The sequence below is a fragment of the Dermacentor variabilis genome, chromosome 8 (assembly GCF_050947875.1).
Source record: "Dermacentor variabilis isolate Ectoservices chromosome 8, ASM5094787v1, whole genome shotgun sequence".
Lineage (NCBI taxonomy): Eukaryota > Metazoa > Arthropoda > Arachnida > Ixodida > Ixodidae > Dermacentor > Dermacentor variabilis.
Genome location: NC_134575.1, coordinates 39,415,633 through 39,435,337, shown reverse-complemented (window position 1 = coordinate 39,435,337; position 19,705 = coordinate 39,415,633). Strand labels below are relative to the sequence as shown.

At 45.3% G+C, this 19,705-nt stretch overlaps 1 protein-coding gene across 2 annotated transcripts in view; it reads right to left on the bottom strand.

Moving 5' to 3' along the window:
- Positions 1 to 577: 577 nt before the first annotated feature.
- The window catches only part of LOC142590083 (gamma-glutamyl hydrolase-like), a 32,314-nt gene continuing 13,186 nt past the window's right edge, over positions 578 to 19,705 (bottom strand). The window contains exons 4-9 of one of the 2 annotated variants that reach the window (XM_075701933.1): positions 14,428 to 14,512; positions 11,573 to 11,711; positions 8,789 to 8,895; positions 7,253 to 7,343; positions 4,021 to 4,167; positions 578 to 915 (exon numbers count right to left, since the gene is read on the bottom strand). In XM_075701933.1, the coding sequence (XP_075558048.1) occupies positions 791 to 915; positions 4,021 to 4,167; positions 7,253 to 7,343; positions 8,789 to 8,895; positions 11,573 to 11,711; positions 14,428 to 14,512 (694 nt within the window). In that variant the 3' untranslated portion in view covers positions 578 to 790. The remainder of the gene's footprint in view (positions 916 to 4,020; positions 4,168 to 7,252; positions 7,344 to 8,788; positions 8,896 to 11,572; positions 11,712 to 14,427; positions 14,513 to 19,705) is intronic. The other variant, XM_075701934.1, reaches the window with a different exon arrangement.

Below are 19,705 nucleotides of genomic sequence, written 5' to 3'. Positions count from 1 at the left end.
CCTTTCGTCTTATAGCGGTTTCGATGAGGTTTGTGGCTATTCGCTACATAATGATACGTAACGACTGCACAAAAAAGTGTACTTATCCTTTCCTTCTCTTCGATGCGGAAAAAAGTAGCCCGGCTGTCCCTTCCCCCGTCCGACCACCGTAGGGCCGCGCGGAACGCCTTGTGGGCTTCTGTTTTTTTTTTTTTTTCATTCATCGCTGCACCACTGTCCAATACAGAAACAAAATGTTGCAGCGCACAGTAAAAGGGTTCCCTTGCGACACTAAACAACACACATTCATTCATTCGCAGTAAAAGGCAACGGCGTGAGCGTGTGGAGAGACGAAGGAAGCACAGGAAGCGCCAGGAGCAGACGTACAGAATGGCAGACGAAGCGTTAAGAGCGAAAGTGCCGCCTGTTGACGCAGCAGACGAAGCGGCCAAACAAAGATACAGGACGCCGAAATAGGAAATAGCCGAAAACACATTTCATTTCTACACATAATTACATCACTTTATTATTATGTAGGTTGAAAAGATAGAGCCACATGGTGCCAAAGTTACTACATTTTTTTTTATTTTGGCTTCCAGTGTCATTGCGACGCTGTGTTGCCAGTACCGAAATTAGCCCCACTGGTTTATATGAATGTATAGGCCTAAAAAACACGATGCCACTCTTCCAAGAAAGCCATGCCAGCTGTCGGAGAGTGTTGGCAGCAGTGAAGATGTGGGTGATAACTTATTGGCTTCCGGGTCAGGAAGGCAGCAGTGAAGATATGGATGATGACTTATAGGTTTCCGGTTCAGGAAGAAAAAATGTACATCTGAGTGAAGACCGAGCGGTCCTGCGTGAAGGTCGCCGGGTAGTTGTAAATCAGCGCGCCGAGCTCTTCCGCGGCCGATGCGAAGCTGTGGTTGTTCTTTCGTGCTGAGCATGCGTCAGTGAGAAAAAGAGAGCAAGTTTGAGAATAAAGCACCGAGGCAGTCTAAACTTGGTAAATTCTTAAATGCTAGAAAATCATGCTTGACTTCCCCTTGCCACACCTAATTGGGAAGGTAAATTGAGTACGTGTGCGTAACAGGGGGTCCTTTAGGATAAAAAAAAAGCAAGTATATAAGCTTGAAATTGTTCAGAGTTAGACGCTCTGTCCGCTTCATTCTCGAGAAATGTTTATGTATTCCGATTCGCCTTCTAGTCTTATGCTTGATAACTGTATTCCTAAATTGCAGACACAAGTACAAGGTAGCGAAACTTCAGTTTTTTTTTCTTTTCCTTTATTTATTTACTCATTGCAAACTCGCTCAGTAAAACTCCAAGAGAGAAAGAGTCAGGGAAACTGACAAATGAGAAGCAGGGACGTCAAACAGGACTTAGCCCGTTTGGCTACCCTACAATGGGGGAAAGGAAAAGGGAAGGGAAAGAATAAGGAACTCGACGATGCGCGCATACATCGATTCTATGCTCCATCCATGGACGTCGCCGCACATAACCCACAATTTGGGGCCTTATTCTGCACATGCCGACCAGTTGATGTTCTTGCTTTTTTTTTTTTTCACGCACGGTCTTCAAGTGGAATTCGTCTTCCCGGCTAACGTCTTCGCAGTAGATTCCGCAAGTGCAATTCGAACTCGTCGTTTCGCTTCACTAATCGAAGCTCGAATTGCGTACACCTGTGATTTTCGGCTGTCTTCTCGGCCATATGAATTGCACTCTGAATGCTTAATGCATTTTTTTGTTTTACTGTTTCTGTCGCGGTTGATTCAGTTGTCGCGCCCTGTGTTATTTTTTTTTCTATTAGAACACGATTCCCGTGTTACTTTATAAAAAAAAACTTTATTGCTGCGTGACGCTACACAAGTGCGGCTTTTGTATTTAAGTAAACCCACCTCTTTTAGACCACAGTATATTATAACTGAAACAATTAATTAATTAATTTTTCTCTCCATATTCACTGTGATCCATCCGCTGCCACCCGATGTACATGACCACGTGGTGCTGTTTGATGAGTCTCGTTCCAGATGCGTCCTGTAACCTCTCCTACCAATAACAAACCTCCTCGCCTCTCTCTCTCTCTCTCTCTCTCTCTCTCTCTCTCTCTCTCTCTCTCTCTCTCTCTCTCTCTCTCTCTCTCTCTCTCCCTGATGCGTATTAGAAGCCTGGACAAACGCCTGAAACACACACAAATAACACTGAGAGAGAGAGAGAGAAGGAAATAACGGGATCGGAGAGAACTTGACTTTCTTCTTTTGTTTACTTTAACAACCACGTGTATAATACAGACACCGGTGCCCGAGATTATAATTGCGCTCAATCGACATGCTGAAATATTGGGACAGTGTAAAAAAAAAAGAACGGTAAACGAAAACATAACTTCCCACAGGTGGGAGCCCCAAACCCACATATACCATACATTACGCGTACGATGCAGATACTTGTACTTTGGAAATAGAATCTGCGTAAAACGTTTCACTGAGACCCGGTTCCCCAAAGTGCACAAAAAAGCGTAAATGTATATTGAAGCCACGCAACGGGACGAGGGCAAAAACAAAAAAAGACAACAACCTATACGGGACACATCCCACCCCCCCCCCCCCCCCCTAGCACCGACTGCCTACTAAACTTCATTTGACTAATGACTTCGACTTATTCGACTTATGTTAGTTGGCAGTCAGCGCTAGTCCTGTTGCAGTTGCCTTCGCGGCCTCGTCGCACCCTGCTGCTACAATGTCCCTTCGAGATTAACCGACTCACTCATACTTAGGTCGTTGCTACACAAATAACACCTTTCGTCGGGCACAACTTACAAGTAGATCAACACCCTAAAGGCTAAAAGGAGGTATCGTGGCTCCTGGAACACAAGTCAAGCACTCGTCGTTTTCGTATGGGAGAAGTGCGCTGTAGAATAATTTCTGCCCTTAAAAGTGCATGAGGGCGTAAATCGGTCTATAACTCACACCCTTACACCATTTTTTGGGTGTAAGGACGTGAGCATGGGTGTAAGGACGCCGCTTACGTTATAATTTTTTGTGAGCGTAAGGGTGGGAGTTATAGATCGATTTATGTCATTTTAGCCTTAAAAGTGAATAATGTTTCAAATCGGTCTATAAATCGCGCTCTTACGCCCTTATCGGGTGCAAGGAAAGAGTGTGCGTTACACCCTTTCTTCCTTAGAAGTGAATAAGGGTGTACGTCGGCCTACAACTCACACCCTCACGCTCTCATTAAGTGAGCGAGTGATGATGAGTGAGTGATGAGTGGGTGATGATCAGTGAGTGAGTGAGTGGGTGATGATCAGTGAGTGAGTGAGTGAGTGAGTGGGTGAGTGAGTGAGTGAGTGAGTGAGTGAGTGAGTGAGTGAGTGAGTGAGTGAGTGAGTGAGTGAGTGAGTGAGTGAGTGAGTGAGTGAGTGAGTGAGTGAGTGAGTGAGTGAGTGAGTGATCGGCTTACGTCATTTTACCCTTTAGAGTGAATAAGGTTTCAAATCGGCCTATAAATCATTCTACCTTTATAAGGTGTAAGGGTGTGTGTTACATCCTTTCTTCCCCTTGCAAGTTAATGAGGGTGTAAATGGGTCTAAAACTCACACCCTTACATTCTCATTGAGCGTAAGGATGTTATATGGACCAATTGACGCACTTCATCACTTTCCTGAGCGCGTGTTAATTCGCCACTTACTAGAACTGAAGACTGTGCGCGCTGGTGGCAATCCTTTACTGACGGTTTCTTTTATTAAGCTAAAGTGTCCCGCACTAAAGAAAGGAAGCGCCTGGTACATGTCGACCTCTAATAAAAACCTTTTCCGTTGATGGCACCAGCGCTCGACCTCGCTTCTTCCGCCATCCTGAATTTCTTCGCGCTTTCCTGACATTCAGAGTCCCGCGTTCTAACTCTGACGTCGTCGACCTGCTGGAAGTTGTGCTCCGGCAGTACACGACGTACAATTTCATCATGTCACGTGCTGGTACCACGTGGCCTCGCCTACCCCCGCCCCCCTTCATCCACATAGTACAAATGCATTTAGTACGCGTATACCTTCCTCCAGGAAGAAGTTTCCCAGGTACTGCGAAGCTTTCACGGCGTGCTCGGTGTGGGGCAGATGAGAGTGACCTTTCCTGTCCGTCCACTCGAAGTTGTTCTTCTCGGGGTGGAACTGGACGCCGTAGAAAGGGTACGAGTGCGCTGCCACGAGACAATCAATCAATCAATCAATCAATCAATCAATCAATCAATCAATCAATCAATCAATCAATCAATCAATCAATCAATCAATCAATCAATCAATTATTTATTTATTTATTTATTCCTTCATTCAACCAGTCAATCAAATAAACACTACTGCCTCGTACGGGTACGCAACTACGTGTTTTCTAAATCACGGTGTGCGAATATTAAAAAAAATTAGCAATGCATCGAATTCGATTTGACTCGCATTATAATAATTGTTTTCGGATAAAGACTAGAACGCTATTTCATTCGAGCCTCAAATCCAATAGGCGCCTTTCGTGAATGCGAGTGTTTGTTTGATAGTTTTCGAACAGTTTAAATTTTCTTGCGGGCGCGATTATAAACGCAAGATTGGAGCAAGTTAAAGTGCGATAAATTTCATCTCGGTGGCCGTGGAAGAGCATTTTTTTTTTTTTAATCCGGAAGTTTGGCCAGCAGCACGAGCGAGTACACATATACAAATGCTGGCCAGTTTCGGCGATATACGTCAGTACATCTCAGAAAACATAAAGCGAGAAAATCACAGAGTGAAGCATGCTCTATATATTGGTCATGGAGTCCGGCAGAAACGATACCTACGCCATGTGCACAATGCCGATTTTAATGCAACAACTGCAGGTTTTTTCCATAGAGCGCATGTTATCACGGTGCATAAATTATAACACTATCGTTTGAGTGCTAGATTTAAATATGAAGTGAGATACAACGTACCTAACCCAGGTAAACTGGCACAATTAGAAAGAAATGATCACTATTATGCCATCAGACATGGAGAATATTGGAACGTTGTTGCGCCCCGATTGACCTCTGGCATAGAACGCCTATGTTATTCTTTGCCATCACTGTTAAACCATTATCGATCTACTCATTTTCATTTATTTATTTGTTCCACTGCTAAACTTATATCTATGTTTGCAGAAGAAAAAAACTGATTTAGTTATCCTGGCATTTATTTATTTATTTATTTATTTATTCGTTTGTTTGCTTGTTTCATTTTTTCCTAATCATTGTATTTTACTTTTGTTCTGCACTGAACAAGTGCTTACATTTATTTAGTGACTGTTCTCTATTGCTGACGCCCAAACGCCGCTCATTACGTGAGGCTGCGGACTCGTCAAGCCGCCTACTGGTAGCTTTGTTTCCTTTGTCTTCCATCTGTAATGTATACATCGTGGAAATAAAGATTCGGTTCGATTTTATTTGATTTGCCTTTTCTTATAAAGCTCGATTATAAGCTCTCCGAGGAATACCGGGTGTGCTAACAAAGTGATAGTTGTTTCTGAATGCTACTTTCGAGGTTTCGAGGTCCTGACGCTTAATGACGCGCAATATAACGTTAAATAAGCGCTTACATTATGAATACTAGAATACAAGCAACGTTATAATGACTAATTTAAAGGCGCAGCTCTCAGGCGCCCGTTCCTGCGTCGAGCATCGGCGTACCTCGGTGTAACCGAGGGAACGAGCACAGCGAAGGATGAACGAGCGAACGCGTGACGCGGCGGGGATGCAAGCCGGCGACAGCGAAGAGAGCGCGAGGAGGAAAGCTGAGGAGGAAGGTGCAGCGCAGAACCACGAGGCGGAAAGCGGAGGAGGAGGGTACGGCGAAAGCGCGAGGAGAAAAGCGTAGTGCCGCGCAAGACGCGCTGCTGTGCGGCGGCGATCGCTACCAGACGTGGAGCCAGATTGGCGCGCGTCGTCTGTTCGCCGATGACGCCATCGATGAGACACGCGGCGTGCGCGTTCGCCGATGCCATATGCGGGAACAAAGCGCTGCATGAGCGGAGGCTTGTCGGCGGCGGCTGCCGTGAATCGCGCCCACGAGGGACCCACGCGCTGCCTCTCTCGAGGCTGTCGCGCCGCACGTCGCACCATTTGCAACGTGCCGCACGAGACAGATTGTGAGCGCCAGCCAAGCTGTCGCGGAATGGAAACGCGTATAAAGCTGGGCTCAAATTTCGCATTAGGAAGTGAATTGGGGGTGAATTATTAGGGGCGAATTTTTAATTCGAAGGCTGTTCGAAAAGTGCTTCGCATTCGATTCGATTCGTTTCTGAAGCTATTCGACTCGTATTCGATGCGGTATTAAAATTTAGTTTTGGCACACCCCAACATTTTCGCAGAGGCGAGATCCCACAATCCTCTCAAGGCTTCTAGCAGGGATCCGTTTGTTTGTTTATGGAACTATCAAGAAAAGGAAGGACAAATAAGAATAAATACAAATGGCCCAATTACTTTTTCATTCAGCACAGAATAAATCATTAAAACATGTGCTGAGGAGTTATTCGCGAAAATGAGAGTTATTTTCGCAAGCTAAATAACTGAAATACAACGAGTTGCTGATACAGATGAAACGATGTGGACGATGCGATGTCACGAAATAACGTGTTTTAGTTTCGCTAAAACGCACGAAAACTAAATCAATGTATATTTAGTCGTTATGTGTGGTACCCATAGTGATGTGCTTTAGATGGTAGTAAATATGTGCGCTTTTGAAACGTTAGTTTGATTGAAACGCACTCAACAGCGATATGTAAACGTTTGCAAGTAACTAGTAAAACACTATAAATCCAAATTGTGAGTGGTTCAGTAATTAGTAACCCTACGTGACCGCGTCCATTTCTTTTCGTTCTTAAACAAAAGCTTGGAGTATTGTCTTTTGCGCCATATTTAAAGGTTTCAACATTGTAGGCAGGTTTCGCCGTAAATTGCTACGGAATGCGCGTTGTGAGAATACATGAAACTATAGCATAATGGCGACAGCATTTTTACCGATTATAAAGGAAAGTAACGTTTAAAAAAGAGGAATTGTCCTGTAAGTTTATGCACTGATTCCAGAACACGCGAATGCCCCGAATACATTGGGCGAAATGGATCTCTTCGCACATGTAAGAACCTTCGAGGCGAGAAGGACAAAGTTCGGACACGTTAACGTGCTAGCTCTCATCGCTATACTGGCTCAACAATCGTACTTGTATCTCTCGTGGACATGCCCTCCAGTAAATATTTTTGTAGGCCCAACTCTATGACGTATACATACCTTCCATGCTAGAGATGAACGTCACAGCATCCGGGCCCACGTTCGTCGACATCGGCCGAAAGAAACTGTCCAATCCGAAGGCGGTGAAGTTCTGCGAAAGCAACCAATGGGAAAAGATTTAGCAAGACGGACGGACGTTCCATTCTCTTCGTACAAACTAACGACAGTTAGTAACAGAATTCGGGCACCCCGTAGATGCACTGTCGCGATTGACAAAATCCCACGAGGCGTCTTCGGGAACACCAGGGACAAGTGGCGACACCTCGCGACTAAGTGAGCGACGACAAGGTAGTTGAAACAGTGTTGTATTTCGTCTTGACAAAAATAAACTAATAGAGAAATATTTTAGCAATAGTTACACCTCAGTACACGCATTAGCGGCAGCAGAAAAAACAGAATGCAGTTCATTACTTCAAAAAAAGAAAGAAATTCCAGAAAAGGCGTAGATAGCCTTGCACGGATTCACATCATGCACGCTCAGAACTCGAGCATTTCTGAGTTTTGCGGCAGTAGATAATCCGATCTACGATCGGGCCCTACGACACTCTGCTTAAGCGCACATAATCCTGTGCCCCTTCATTGTGAACAATACTCTCATGCGGGGACTGATACATAAAGTTTTTAATAATTTTTTGTCACTTTCGGGTGCATCTTCCGCTCCCTCAATTTCTTAATCGCTTGTACGCTATATGCCTAGCGCGACCTTGGTTGACCTTCCTGGCTCTGCATCTCATCTCTCTCTCTCTCTCTCTCTTATCGCCTATATACTCAACACGCGACTTTCCACGACTCTGTTTACATGTCCTTATCTGAACGAGAACGTCCGAACACACTGTTTCTTAGCGCTACGAATATCTTTGCGTATTTTTCCTTGACATATCTCTCTTGCATACTATATAGTTGTAGACTACTACGGTGTTCCTCGCGGATTGGCATAAATACCCTTACTCGAACTAAATGAATACTCTCTTTCTCGAAAAATGTACTTTCTAGATCGTTGAAAGCCGGGCTTTGACGGAATCCCGTATGGTCGGGAAGAGACGCGAGGAAAAAAGAAATAGGAACGCCGACCAACAAGATGAAGAAGACTTCCGTGTGGGAGTCGAAATGTCTCTTGGTTTTTTACCAGATATTTCTTTCCTTCATCGACGTTCTCTTTTTTTTTTTTTCATGAACAGTCGAGACCAATAGAGACCATTGAATCAGCAAGCAAAAATTTAATTTCTTCTAACGCAACAGCTTAACGTGAAATTGTCTTGATGCATGACGCTGTTCGCACAGGCGCACGTAGGCAGCACCACTTGATTTCCGCATTTTACGTCTAAGTTGCGAAGATGAAAACATTTCAGCAGCACCTCCTTGTCCCCAAACTTCCTTGGTCTGCACCAGTCATTTGGTCCCCGAATGATTGGTCCAGACGTAAGGGACCAATCGTTTGGACACCAATGAATGGTCCCCGATGATTGGTCATTTGGGAACCCATCGTTTAGTCCCCAAATGACTGCAGCCCCCAATCATTTTCTGCCGGTCGTATACCTCGGGTGTGAGACACTTTCCGTGGGAGTTGTACGTGATCGGCTGAGTCCTCAGCGCCTTCTCCAGAGTCCTGGGAAGCTCGTTGAACATCCGACTCCTACGGTAGCCTTGGCGGTTCCGAGCGTCGCGACAGGAGAGGGGTTTTGCAAGAGAACGAAAGATAGTGAGGAAGGGGGAGTTAGGTGCCGCGAGACACAACATGAACTCATTATAGAGTAGGGCGTTTTAGCCTCTTCTGTGAACGTGCCAGTGTTTTGCGGAATACCGCGCGGTAACCCGAGAAGACAAGGGCGGAAATCAAGGCGGTAGCGACACTTTGTGACACGAAGTTTAACCACTGAGTATTAATACTGCAGCGAGCTACCATATTCGACCTCACTGCTGGCGTACAGCGTTACTGGGAGCGACATATACGATTGTTAATGCGCACTCCTTTTGATGATTTTTTCCTTCGATGCGAATACTCGCGCGACGCAAAAAAGAAGTTTAACACATTGCGGTTAGACAAAGCGTCACAAGGTGTCACTGTCAGCTCTGAAAACCTGGGGTCGGAAAATTTGCTTATGGCAATTCGTCGTGAATTCATCGTGTTTTTCTTTTCTTCTTTAAGCTAGGTAGGACATTAGGCTGTACAATAGCCAGAGCTTGGTGGCACAAGCCACCGCGCCGTTCCAAAGGGGACGCTGATAACATCCATCCATCCAACCTTATGCTACTATCATCCACGGCTCCGGTCATCGCCGGCAAACGGTAAGAAGTTTGCGGACAAGCTAAAACGCATCGTGGGTATACGGAATACCAGCCGGCATACCGCGAGGAGGTTTACGTTGGCGGCCGGGCTGATGGCGCAATATTGTGCAGTACAGTGTAACCATAGAAGGCGCGGAGTTATTATTCCAGAGACCAGCAAGTTCTAGCTACCTGCTGACTTAAGAAGTCTCCTTTACCAGGCAGTTCGTTTATTTATTTTCCTTCGACAAGAATACCCCCGTAACAAGATCATTTCTAACACGCAGTAGTTGGAAACCCTGTCACGAGGTCTCGCTACCAGCGTAGACATATCCGTTCACGGCTGTGGTAGCCCGGCATATTGCAAACGGTAACCCAATTACGGACGAGCTAAAACTCCCTGTTGAAACCTAGCGTGGGCCAGGAAGCAGCCAATTTTAGCATCTCGCAACACGTTCAGTGTTTGTTCAATCAGACCATTTTCTGCCATCCACGTGTTAACCTGAGTGGCGCAAGGGCAGCTCAAGCCATCACGTGAAGTCATGTGTGAGTGACTTGAATGTAAGCGCTGCTGGAGTAGGTTAGTCGCAGTTTCGTGTGTGTGTGTGTGTGTGTGTGTGTGTGCGTGTGCGTGCGTGTGTGTGTGTGTGTGTGTGTGTGTGTGTGTGTGTGTGTGTGTGTGTGTGTGTGTGTGTGTGTGTGTGTGTGTGTGTGTGTGTGTGTGTGCGTGTGCGTGTGCGTGTGCGTGCGCGTGCGTGTTGAAAAGCCGTGTCACAAACTTTGGTTATACAGGGGATGTTGTCGGGCACCGTCTAGAGAGCGTCCTAGCGCGCGAGAATTTCTTTTCAAACTCGTTCGTTATTAGAGGAGATTGGAGAAACTGAAAAGGGTCGCGTTTCCGTGCTGCCGGAAGGCCAGCTACCTTCACTTTCAGCGTAGACGCTCTCGACTTCAACCGCAACCACAGTGCTTCCCTGCCTTCTGCCATGCCGGAGCCGAGAGTCCGCGTCACTTCTCTATCATCCTCGATCGCCTCCCCTTTATTTTTTTCTTCTCTTCCTCCGCTTGCTGCGCGACAGTGGCGGTATTCCGCTTTCTGCATTGGACGATTTGCCGAGGTCACGTGTCACAATCTGTGACATCGCAGGTGGTGCGGCTTAAACGTAGAGGCGCTCGAGCGTGCGAACTTTCGATTCACCCTGCCGCTGGAAACGATCGAGCGTCGTTCGAGAGGCAGGGCGCGCGGTCTTCCGCGTGAAATTCCAGCTCTTCTCGCACACGCGCGCAACCGCTTGAAACTTTGCAGACGCCATTGCCAACGCGTGGTCTATACACACGCTGCGCTTGTCTGTTCGCAATGCTCAAAGACCTGGCGAGAAAGATTAAAGGCAGCGTTAGTTAATTAGCCTTGCACTGCCGGCGAGGAAGAATCTAGCGCGAACGAAAAAAACAGGCAGACAACTCACGCGGGACCTCTATTGCTGAAAAAAAAAAGACTCGCACGGCAGCAGGAACGTGATGCACCGCCGTGACGTGAACGCTGCGGCTCGCGCCCCGCCGTAGAAATAGCGTTAGTTAAGAACGCACAAGAGTGCAAGAACAGCGATGTGGTAAAGGACCGATTTCGTCACGCTCACAGCGCGTGCGCAGCCGTCCTGCGGCGCCATGATGGAAATCGGTAACCCTCGCTGCCTTCACCCTCCACTTGAAATCGAAGCAACATCGAGGCACCATCGAGGCGATGTTGCCTCAACGTTGCGTCAGTGTTGCCTCGATGTTGCCCTGATTTGAGCGTTGCCGGTTCTAACCGCGGGCACAAGTTTTGCGCCCAATAAAGAGTTACGTTCACAGATCTCTTCACCATCGCCACGGCGCGAACGCCACAGTTATTAATGGGTCTCGGCAGCATATCGACGTTTCAACCTGCTACCGCTATGTGATTGATACAAAGCCCTCGGTAAATTTGCGCCAATCGCTCCACATCGCGCCGGATCGAAAAAGTGGGTCCCGCTCGAGGCCGGGTTTTAAAGAATAAGAAGTCTTGGCTCCGTTTACCGCGGGTGAAGTTGAGCGGCAGTGCCAGGTCTTTGCCCTGGCACGTTCGCAGGACGAGCTTGTCGATGGCCAGCCGGGAGAGCGCCTCGAAGCCCAGGCAGGTTCCCCATATAGGGAAGTGCGTGCCGTTCTTGTTCGCCTGGCGCGCGGTGTCCGAATGGCGAAGGCGACAAACCATCAGAATCAAAGCGAGAGAACAATATTAACGCTTCCGATCACGGCACAAAAAGAAAACAGACTGAATCGAAAGAGCAGTGCCGGTGAACCAACTAAACCGATAATTGAGGGAAATGCCGCGCGAGCCAGTTTCTCGTATTGTTACGAAAATGTTGCGCTAATTCGTTCAAAGCAAACCATGATTTTTCTTTTGTTTTCCCCCAGTGTTTCCATCGGCTAGAGATCGAAGTTTGACGGCGACGCATCTGAGTCAAGCAAATACCATGACGCACAAAAACGTCACAATAATCAATAACAATTACCTTAATCCACCTTCGTGCATTCTAATTCACCTTAATCCACCTTAATCTATCTTAATCTACCCTAGTCTACCTTAGTCCTCTTTTATACACCTTAATGCAATCATTAATCACTCATTAATTTGATAATCATTAATCACCTTTTATACACAGCTGGGCATGTTTTGGTTCGCTTCTGGCCTTCCCTGGGTCACGTGATCTTTTCTGTACCTCACAACGTGACCTTGAAACATAGAGATTTAAGGCTTTCGCCTTGAAAAGTTAAACGCGAAGTGGAGCACTGACGAAAAAGTGCAAGTAGTGCACTGACTTTCCGTCTTCTATAAAAGAGCCTTCTATAAAAGAGTCGGAGTCCTAAAGCGAGAAAAGAAATGACAACAAATTTCCCAAATTTTTATAACGAACACGCTGCACAGTAACAAAAACGGGATTCAAATTCATGAATTTCTTGCTCGATGTATATTTCTTACGTTAATACCAACTTGTCTTTGCCTCTAGAACAAAAAAGATCGGCGTATGTATTCGGTACACGAAAAGGGTGGCACCTTCCAGTACCAAAATTCCGTACGCTGTCTGGTCTAGAACTCTAATATTTAAAATGTGCTTTGTTTAGCTTTCTATATTTTAAAAATTCTATTTTGAATAAATTCTCTGTAGCAGATAGCACAATTCAACTCCTTGATCTAGGCTACCCAAACAGGCAGAAATATCTTACACGACAAACCGAACGCATATTTGATTAATTAGCTAAAGTTCGCTAATCCCACTTCGAACTAATTATTTTACGGCAGATAGCGTCAATTTAGGAGTTGAAGCCGGTCAGTTTTCTAGGTACGTCCATTCGGAAGGTATATCGAAAACAGCAGCACAAGTTTTGTCTGAAAGCAGCACCGTGAAAGTGTGAAATGCACCATTCTTTGTTTTTTCCTGTTTTAACGAAATAAACTTTAGCTTGGGCACTCCTATATATGTGTATACATGGACTGCGAAGCTTTCTTCCATATAAGCCCCTATGGGTTTCCTTTGTGTGCATATTATATATATATATATATATATATATATATATATATATATATATATATATATATATATATATATATATATGCGCCACTCATGTAATCAATCGTAAGCGCATTGACTGGCTCAGGCAGCACGAATAACCTTTCTAGCATGTATTGGTTGTTCCAGCCAGCTTCCTGAAGTATAGCCCAACTGCTTTTACGTACAGAACTCTGCAGCGACAACACTCGTCAGTACAGGTCTATTGCTTCTGCTGCGAGCAACAGACTTTCATATGCTCGTCCCCACAGTCTCCAAATAGCTTCCAACAGGTCTATACTCGTCTGAGAGCCTCCGTACTTAGTTTAAGCGAAGGCGGGAGGACGTTTACACAAGGTATCAGACCACAACTCCCCGTGTCAACAATTGGCCTAGAAAAAGACGTCTACGAAACGTGCGAGGCTTACGTTCTCGGAATGTCCGCAGTGTACTAGAAAACTCATGCAGGCCGTAACGCTTACCATCTAAAGTAGTTTATTATACGGTTCGCCTTCCCTTTTACCTTCTTTTCTTACTGTTAATTTTCCTTGAGATGGTCGTTCTTCTCGCTATATACAGGGTGTTTCAGCGAACACTTTCAACATATTTTAAGGCTGCCTGTGGCAGATAGCTCGATTCTAGTTTATGGGCCGGTCTACTCGAAGCGGAGGACACTACTTGCACAAAAAAATTGAAATGCGAAATCGACTAATTAACAAGAATTCACTGATCCACTGCTAGAATTTGCCAATTCTAGCAGCGGACTTCGCAAGGCAGATCCAGTTGGAGCGAATTCTCAGGACGACGCCAGCTTCGAGACATAAATTTCCCAACTTTCTGGAGAAATGCATTGGCGTTCCAGTTACTTGTGTGCTTCACTGCATGAAACGACGTTTTGTTAACAGATTAACTGGAACGCCAATGCATTTCTCCGCAAAGTTGGGAAATTTGTATCTCGAAACTGGTGTCATCTTGAAAATTCGTTCCAAGTGGATCCGCCTTGCGCAATCCGCGGCTATAATTTGTAAACTGCGATATGGGCCATTATCTAATTAGTTAAAAACTTAATTAGTGATTTCTTATAAATTAGTCGATTTTGGATCTCAATTTGTTTGTGCAAGCATTGTCCGCCGCTTCGAGTAGACCTGCTCGTGAACTAGAATTGTAATATCTGCCACACAGGCAACTTGTAAAGACTTTTGAAAGTGTTCGCTGAAACACCCTGCATAAGTCCCTATGTGACTGTTGAGCCTTGTTAAATTTAGTTTTTCCGTCACACGCGAGATGGCAGGCCTGCTCGTGAACTTCGTTCGCTTCCCGACGACAAATTATATTGAATACCTCAATGGCGAGATCGAACATTATCTTGGCGGCGTCCAAGTAGCCCGAGCTTTCCAGGTCAGCATCACCGCCCGGGAGGAGAACACTGCGACGGGGTCAACAATGTTCAACAGGTCAATAGCGGTCAACACTGTCAACAACGTTCAGTGCTGCATTTACTTCCAAAATAAACTTTTTTTTTCACTCTAATACGGATGCAGAAACAATAAGCTAATCTTGCATGCTTCCAAAACTATGGTATTAAGTTATATCCGGAAAACACACCATGTGCAATTTCCATACACCTTTCGGGATGCTCCACTGCCCAGAGCCTTTGAAATGAAATATCTTGGTGCGTATTTCTGCGAAACGCGAAGCATCTCTTCCCGCGTTAAATATGCGAAGAAAGGTGCCCTTCACGCTCTTGGTATTGTTTGTCGTACATCGCATGACCTGCACGACCCTGTGGCCTTTCTGAATTTGTATTCTGCTGTGTGCCTTCTACAACTAAAGTGTGCCTCTGTAGTTTGGGGCGAACGTGCAAATCCAATTCTGACCTCACTGAATGCGCTCAAAATAAATTAATATCTATCTTCAAGCACCGCTTTTGCCGTTCTGCTGACCACAGTCCAGCCCTCTCAAATATACATAAACTCACACCTCTAAAATCAATACTTATTAAGTCATGCCTTTTGTTCCCCATATAAGGTGTCCCACGGCATTATACATTGCCCAAAGCTTCTTAATCATATGCGTTTTTTTTTCGTACCGCAATAGTATACCAGGCAACATTCCCCGTTTTCTGCCCGGCCTCGTTGCATTAGCGCCTGTCAAATGGCTCGACTCCAGAGAACGTCCAATAAGTATGCTGCATGTATTGACATATTTCAGGATTCGTTTCCTGCGTTTTGTAAAAATGCAGACAATCATGTTGTATGACTAACTACCTTTTACGCCTGCCTCATCGTTTTTCTGATTCCCTGTTTGTTTCTCCATCTCGCATTCTTTTGTCTACCACATGCGTCTTCTTCGTGAATTCTTTGGGCACCAGTACGAAGGCTCCGTGGCTCTTCTCGGGCACTATAATACACATTTGATTTATTATTATTATTATTATTATTATTATTATTATTATTATTATTATTATTATTATTATTATTATTATTACTTCTACTACTACTTAAACCTCATGGTTGTTCCTGGGTACGGTGATTCATTGATTGATTTATTGATTTATCGATTGATTGATTGATTGATTGATTGATTGATTGATTGATTGATTGATTGATTGATTGATTGATTGATTGATTGATTGATTCGCTCGCACGTGCGAACTGCGAGAGTAGTCTTCTCTAGGCTTCAATAGCGTCGCCTGCTATGTATGAAACGGTGTATAAGCGACGATAAAAAGAAACCACGTCAACCGAGGCCAACGCGAAAGACAAAAGTGCGACGTACACGGTATGCGTATTTTTGTATGTGCACTGAAATTGGCCACAAGGGATAATGCAATGTTTCACGATTGCATGATATCTCTGCCTGCCTTATTTTCCTCGTTTTATTGTCAGACCTTGCATTTTATTCCAGACCCTCCATTTATTTTATTCGTGTCGAATTTTTTCATTCGTCTTCTTATTTTTTTTGATCGCATGTATGTCAACGTCGTCCTTTTTCGCGTCAACTTTGGTCGACCAGCCTTGTTTGTTTGTATCTTTTTGACAAAGATGCCAGGAGAGCGGATCCCGGAGATTGTCCGGTCAATGGTGCAATGTCGTTAATTCTCGACTATACCGGCGCTAATTGTGCCCGCGCAAGTTAATGTTTATAGGCTCCGCAACTAATTGTCGCTTCCTGACTCGGTGAGACCTACATTTCTTGATATCGGTTGCGACTCGCTACGACATTCCAAAAAATGACGAAATTGCCCCCACCCCTCCCCTTCTGTTAAGAGCTTGCGTACATAGATAGGTGCAGGTCCCAGCTACGCCTAACCCGCATGAAATCAGCAAGGGATGACCTCGTCTTCAAGATTCTGGCAGAACCAAGCTAACGTTGGTTGTCCAAATTATGCGAGATCTCATTGGCACGCCGCATTTATTCAACATTTATTCAACATTTATTCGACAATTATTCAACTTCCATGACAAACCCGTCGAGCGCAGCTTGGGGGCGCATCCGCTTGGTTTCGTCGCTTTTGCGGCTAAAACGCAGTGCGCGCGTCTCCGGAGGCCCTTCTATCTTTCCGCGCGACGAGAGCCGCGCGTGCGCGTCGATATCGTGACAGCACGGCGACGGCGACGGCGACGCGCCACGGCTCTACTGTCGCGCGCAATTCCGCGCCCCTCTAGAATGGATGGTGCAGAGAATGGGCAATCGCTTACCACGTGGTGCACAGGCCTCCGTGCGATTCCGCGCGTAGGGGCCAGACTTTCTCAAATGTTTTTTTTTTTTACGCAGTCACCATACCGAGGTCACATAACGAGACCGAAGCGGGGTAGCCGAAGTGATATACCCGTTGGCAACCTAAATAATTCAGCACAAGCTCCACACGCCAAGAAATTGACAGTCACTTAAATATCGTTAGTGATTTGAATGCGAAAGCATTAGGACTTGTCTAAGTTATCACCTTAAAACAAAACTCTGTATTAATCTACCTTTATCTACTTTGATCCATTGTAATCTGCCCTAATCTGACTTTGGGAGTGGGCAAGGTCCGACCCCGTGGCTGTTCACCGTGGGGATTTCTCAGTGCGAGCCGCAGCATGTCGTGCCCAGCGCCGGGAACGTGACGTCATCACTTGGTCACGTGGGTTTTGCTAACATCGGATGATAACAACGGACGCCGGATTTGCCGCTTCGTGTGGCATATATATATATATATATATATATATATATATATATATATATATATATATATATATATATATATATATATATATATATATATATATATATATATATATATATATATATATATATATATATATATATATAATGATCTCGTATTAAAACGCAGTGCGCCTACCGCTCACCTCTGAAAAGGAAGCGAGTAAGCCAGAGTCCCGCTCACAGCTTGACTTTGAACCACTGGTGCAAATGCTATAGGCTAATTTGAAGACGAAAGCTCGTTGTACCACGATAAAAAAACGTTACATTTGGCAGAACGCTGATCTGACTACGGGCCATAAGATTTGACATGTCGAACGTTTTGGGCACGTACCGATGCGGTAAAGCGAACTAAAGTTTCAAACTTTAAACATTCAGGTTTCAGGTTCAGGTTTCCGCCCGAGACGAATGACACAATGACAGATTCGTACGGAGGAAACAACCGTTTTAAACACGCAAGACCGCTTGACGCCACCGAAAGAAACGAACCTATTTGTCTGGCGCACTGAACCGAATGGTTCTTGATGTTCAGAAATACTTTATTCCAACAAAAGAGCATACGAACGTATGCAATAGGCATGACGGCACCCAAAAAAGAACAGCTTACGATCAGTTAAAAAAGTACTTTAAATAACCAGTTGATGCTCTAAGCTGTAGAGAGAGAAAGAGTGATTACAGAGAGGAGTAGTTTGTAAATGGAAGCTTATTTACTTTTGTACAAAAGCAAACATTTTGCCACATTTCTGAAATTCTCACACATGGCTGAGACTTTGCGATTGCATCTTGAAGCCGTCGCCTGTTTCTTCCAGGATAGTGAGTTCAGTCAGGTGGCAGCCTTGCACAGCACAACGTTTAATGAGATATAATTATAAGCGGACGTCACACACTTCGTATAAATCCATCGGAAGAAAATAAAAAGCACTGTCAGTTTCGCCCGAAGGCGAAGCATTGAAAGCTATAGCAAGGCAAGGTGGTAAGTTGCGCTTAAAGCGTCTCAGAACGCTAGCCTAGGGAGAAGCGTCACAACGCCGCTATAGGTGAGGAACCTCGATGGCGCACGAGATGAGACTGAATGGAAAACCTTTATAGTCAGCGTTACAGCCAGCGTTATAGACAATGTCCAAAGAAAGTATTGCACAAATTTAGCTTGACATTCACAAGTATACGCGGTATGCGCGCAGAATGCTAAAAGAGTCACTACAGGCAGCTTGCGGCCTGTGTACATTTCCAACAAGAGGGAATGTCCAAATCGAAGTCGTCGGACATTGAGACTCGTTGGGAAACGCCATCTTGGACATTCTGTCTCGCTGGACATTGTCTCACCGGAATCCAGCAACATTGTGCGCCCCCTTCCACCGCGCGGCGAGTATCGAATTTTGTGCGTGTGCCTGTGCGTGTGTGTGTGTGTGTGTGTGTGTGTGTGTGTGTGTGTGTGTGTGTGTGTGTGTGTGTGTGTGTGTGTGTGTGTGTGTGTGTGTGTGTGTGTGTGTGTGTGTGTGTGTGTGTGTGTGTGTGTGTGTGTGTGTGTGTGTGTGTGTGTGTGTGTGTTCCAGGAGAGAACTCCTGGAACAGGAGAGAACAGGAGAGAACTGCTCCAGGAGAGAACGTGTGACCAGAAAGCCGAGACCTTCAGAATAGCGCCTGAGGCTACAAAACTAGACAAATCCACGTACTGCCCATCCTTTCCATGGCAGCTAAACTTTCGCAGTGCCAGAATTCCCCCTAGCAATTGTTGTAGGAAACTCCATGGAACAGCCACTACAACTTGTTCAAAGAGGTGTGAAGTAACGGACAGCCTTTCTTTATTTTTCTACAACTTGTTCAGAGAAGTGTGAAAAAACGCACAGCCTTTTTTTTTTTTTGAATACGAGGTTTTTTTAGCTGACTTCAAGCAGGCTTAGAATGTATATGAATGTATAACCACTTCCAGAAAAAAAACTGCCCTTTCCATCCTCCATAGCATCGCAGCGAGTCGCAAGAGCTATCAAGATGCAGGTCTCAACGAGACAAGACGCGAGAATCAGTCGCTGAGTAAGCAAAATAATAGTACGGGCTAATTTGCGCAAATGCGTTCAAACATCAACTACATTGCCTTATACCCCTGTAAAGGGTGCACCGCCGCAGATATAACGCAACTGAGGCAAAGCCACCGTACGGCCCACTTTCGGGCGTGGAGGGGGTTCGCTAGGACTAAGCAGGACGCGTGCGAGGCACCGGTGTCTGGAAGGCGGCTTCGCCGGTGCTCAGAAGAAGTCGAGAGCTAGCCACGTATCAGGTAAAATCATTGGCACAGGCGTATTAAACACCAAGTCGAAAATAAAACACCATTGCACCGTACATTTCATTATATTTGGGATAGGCCCCACCTGGCCTCTTGGTTAAACAAAAACGAAGGGTCAACCCAGTGTCGACG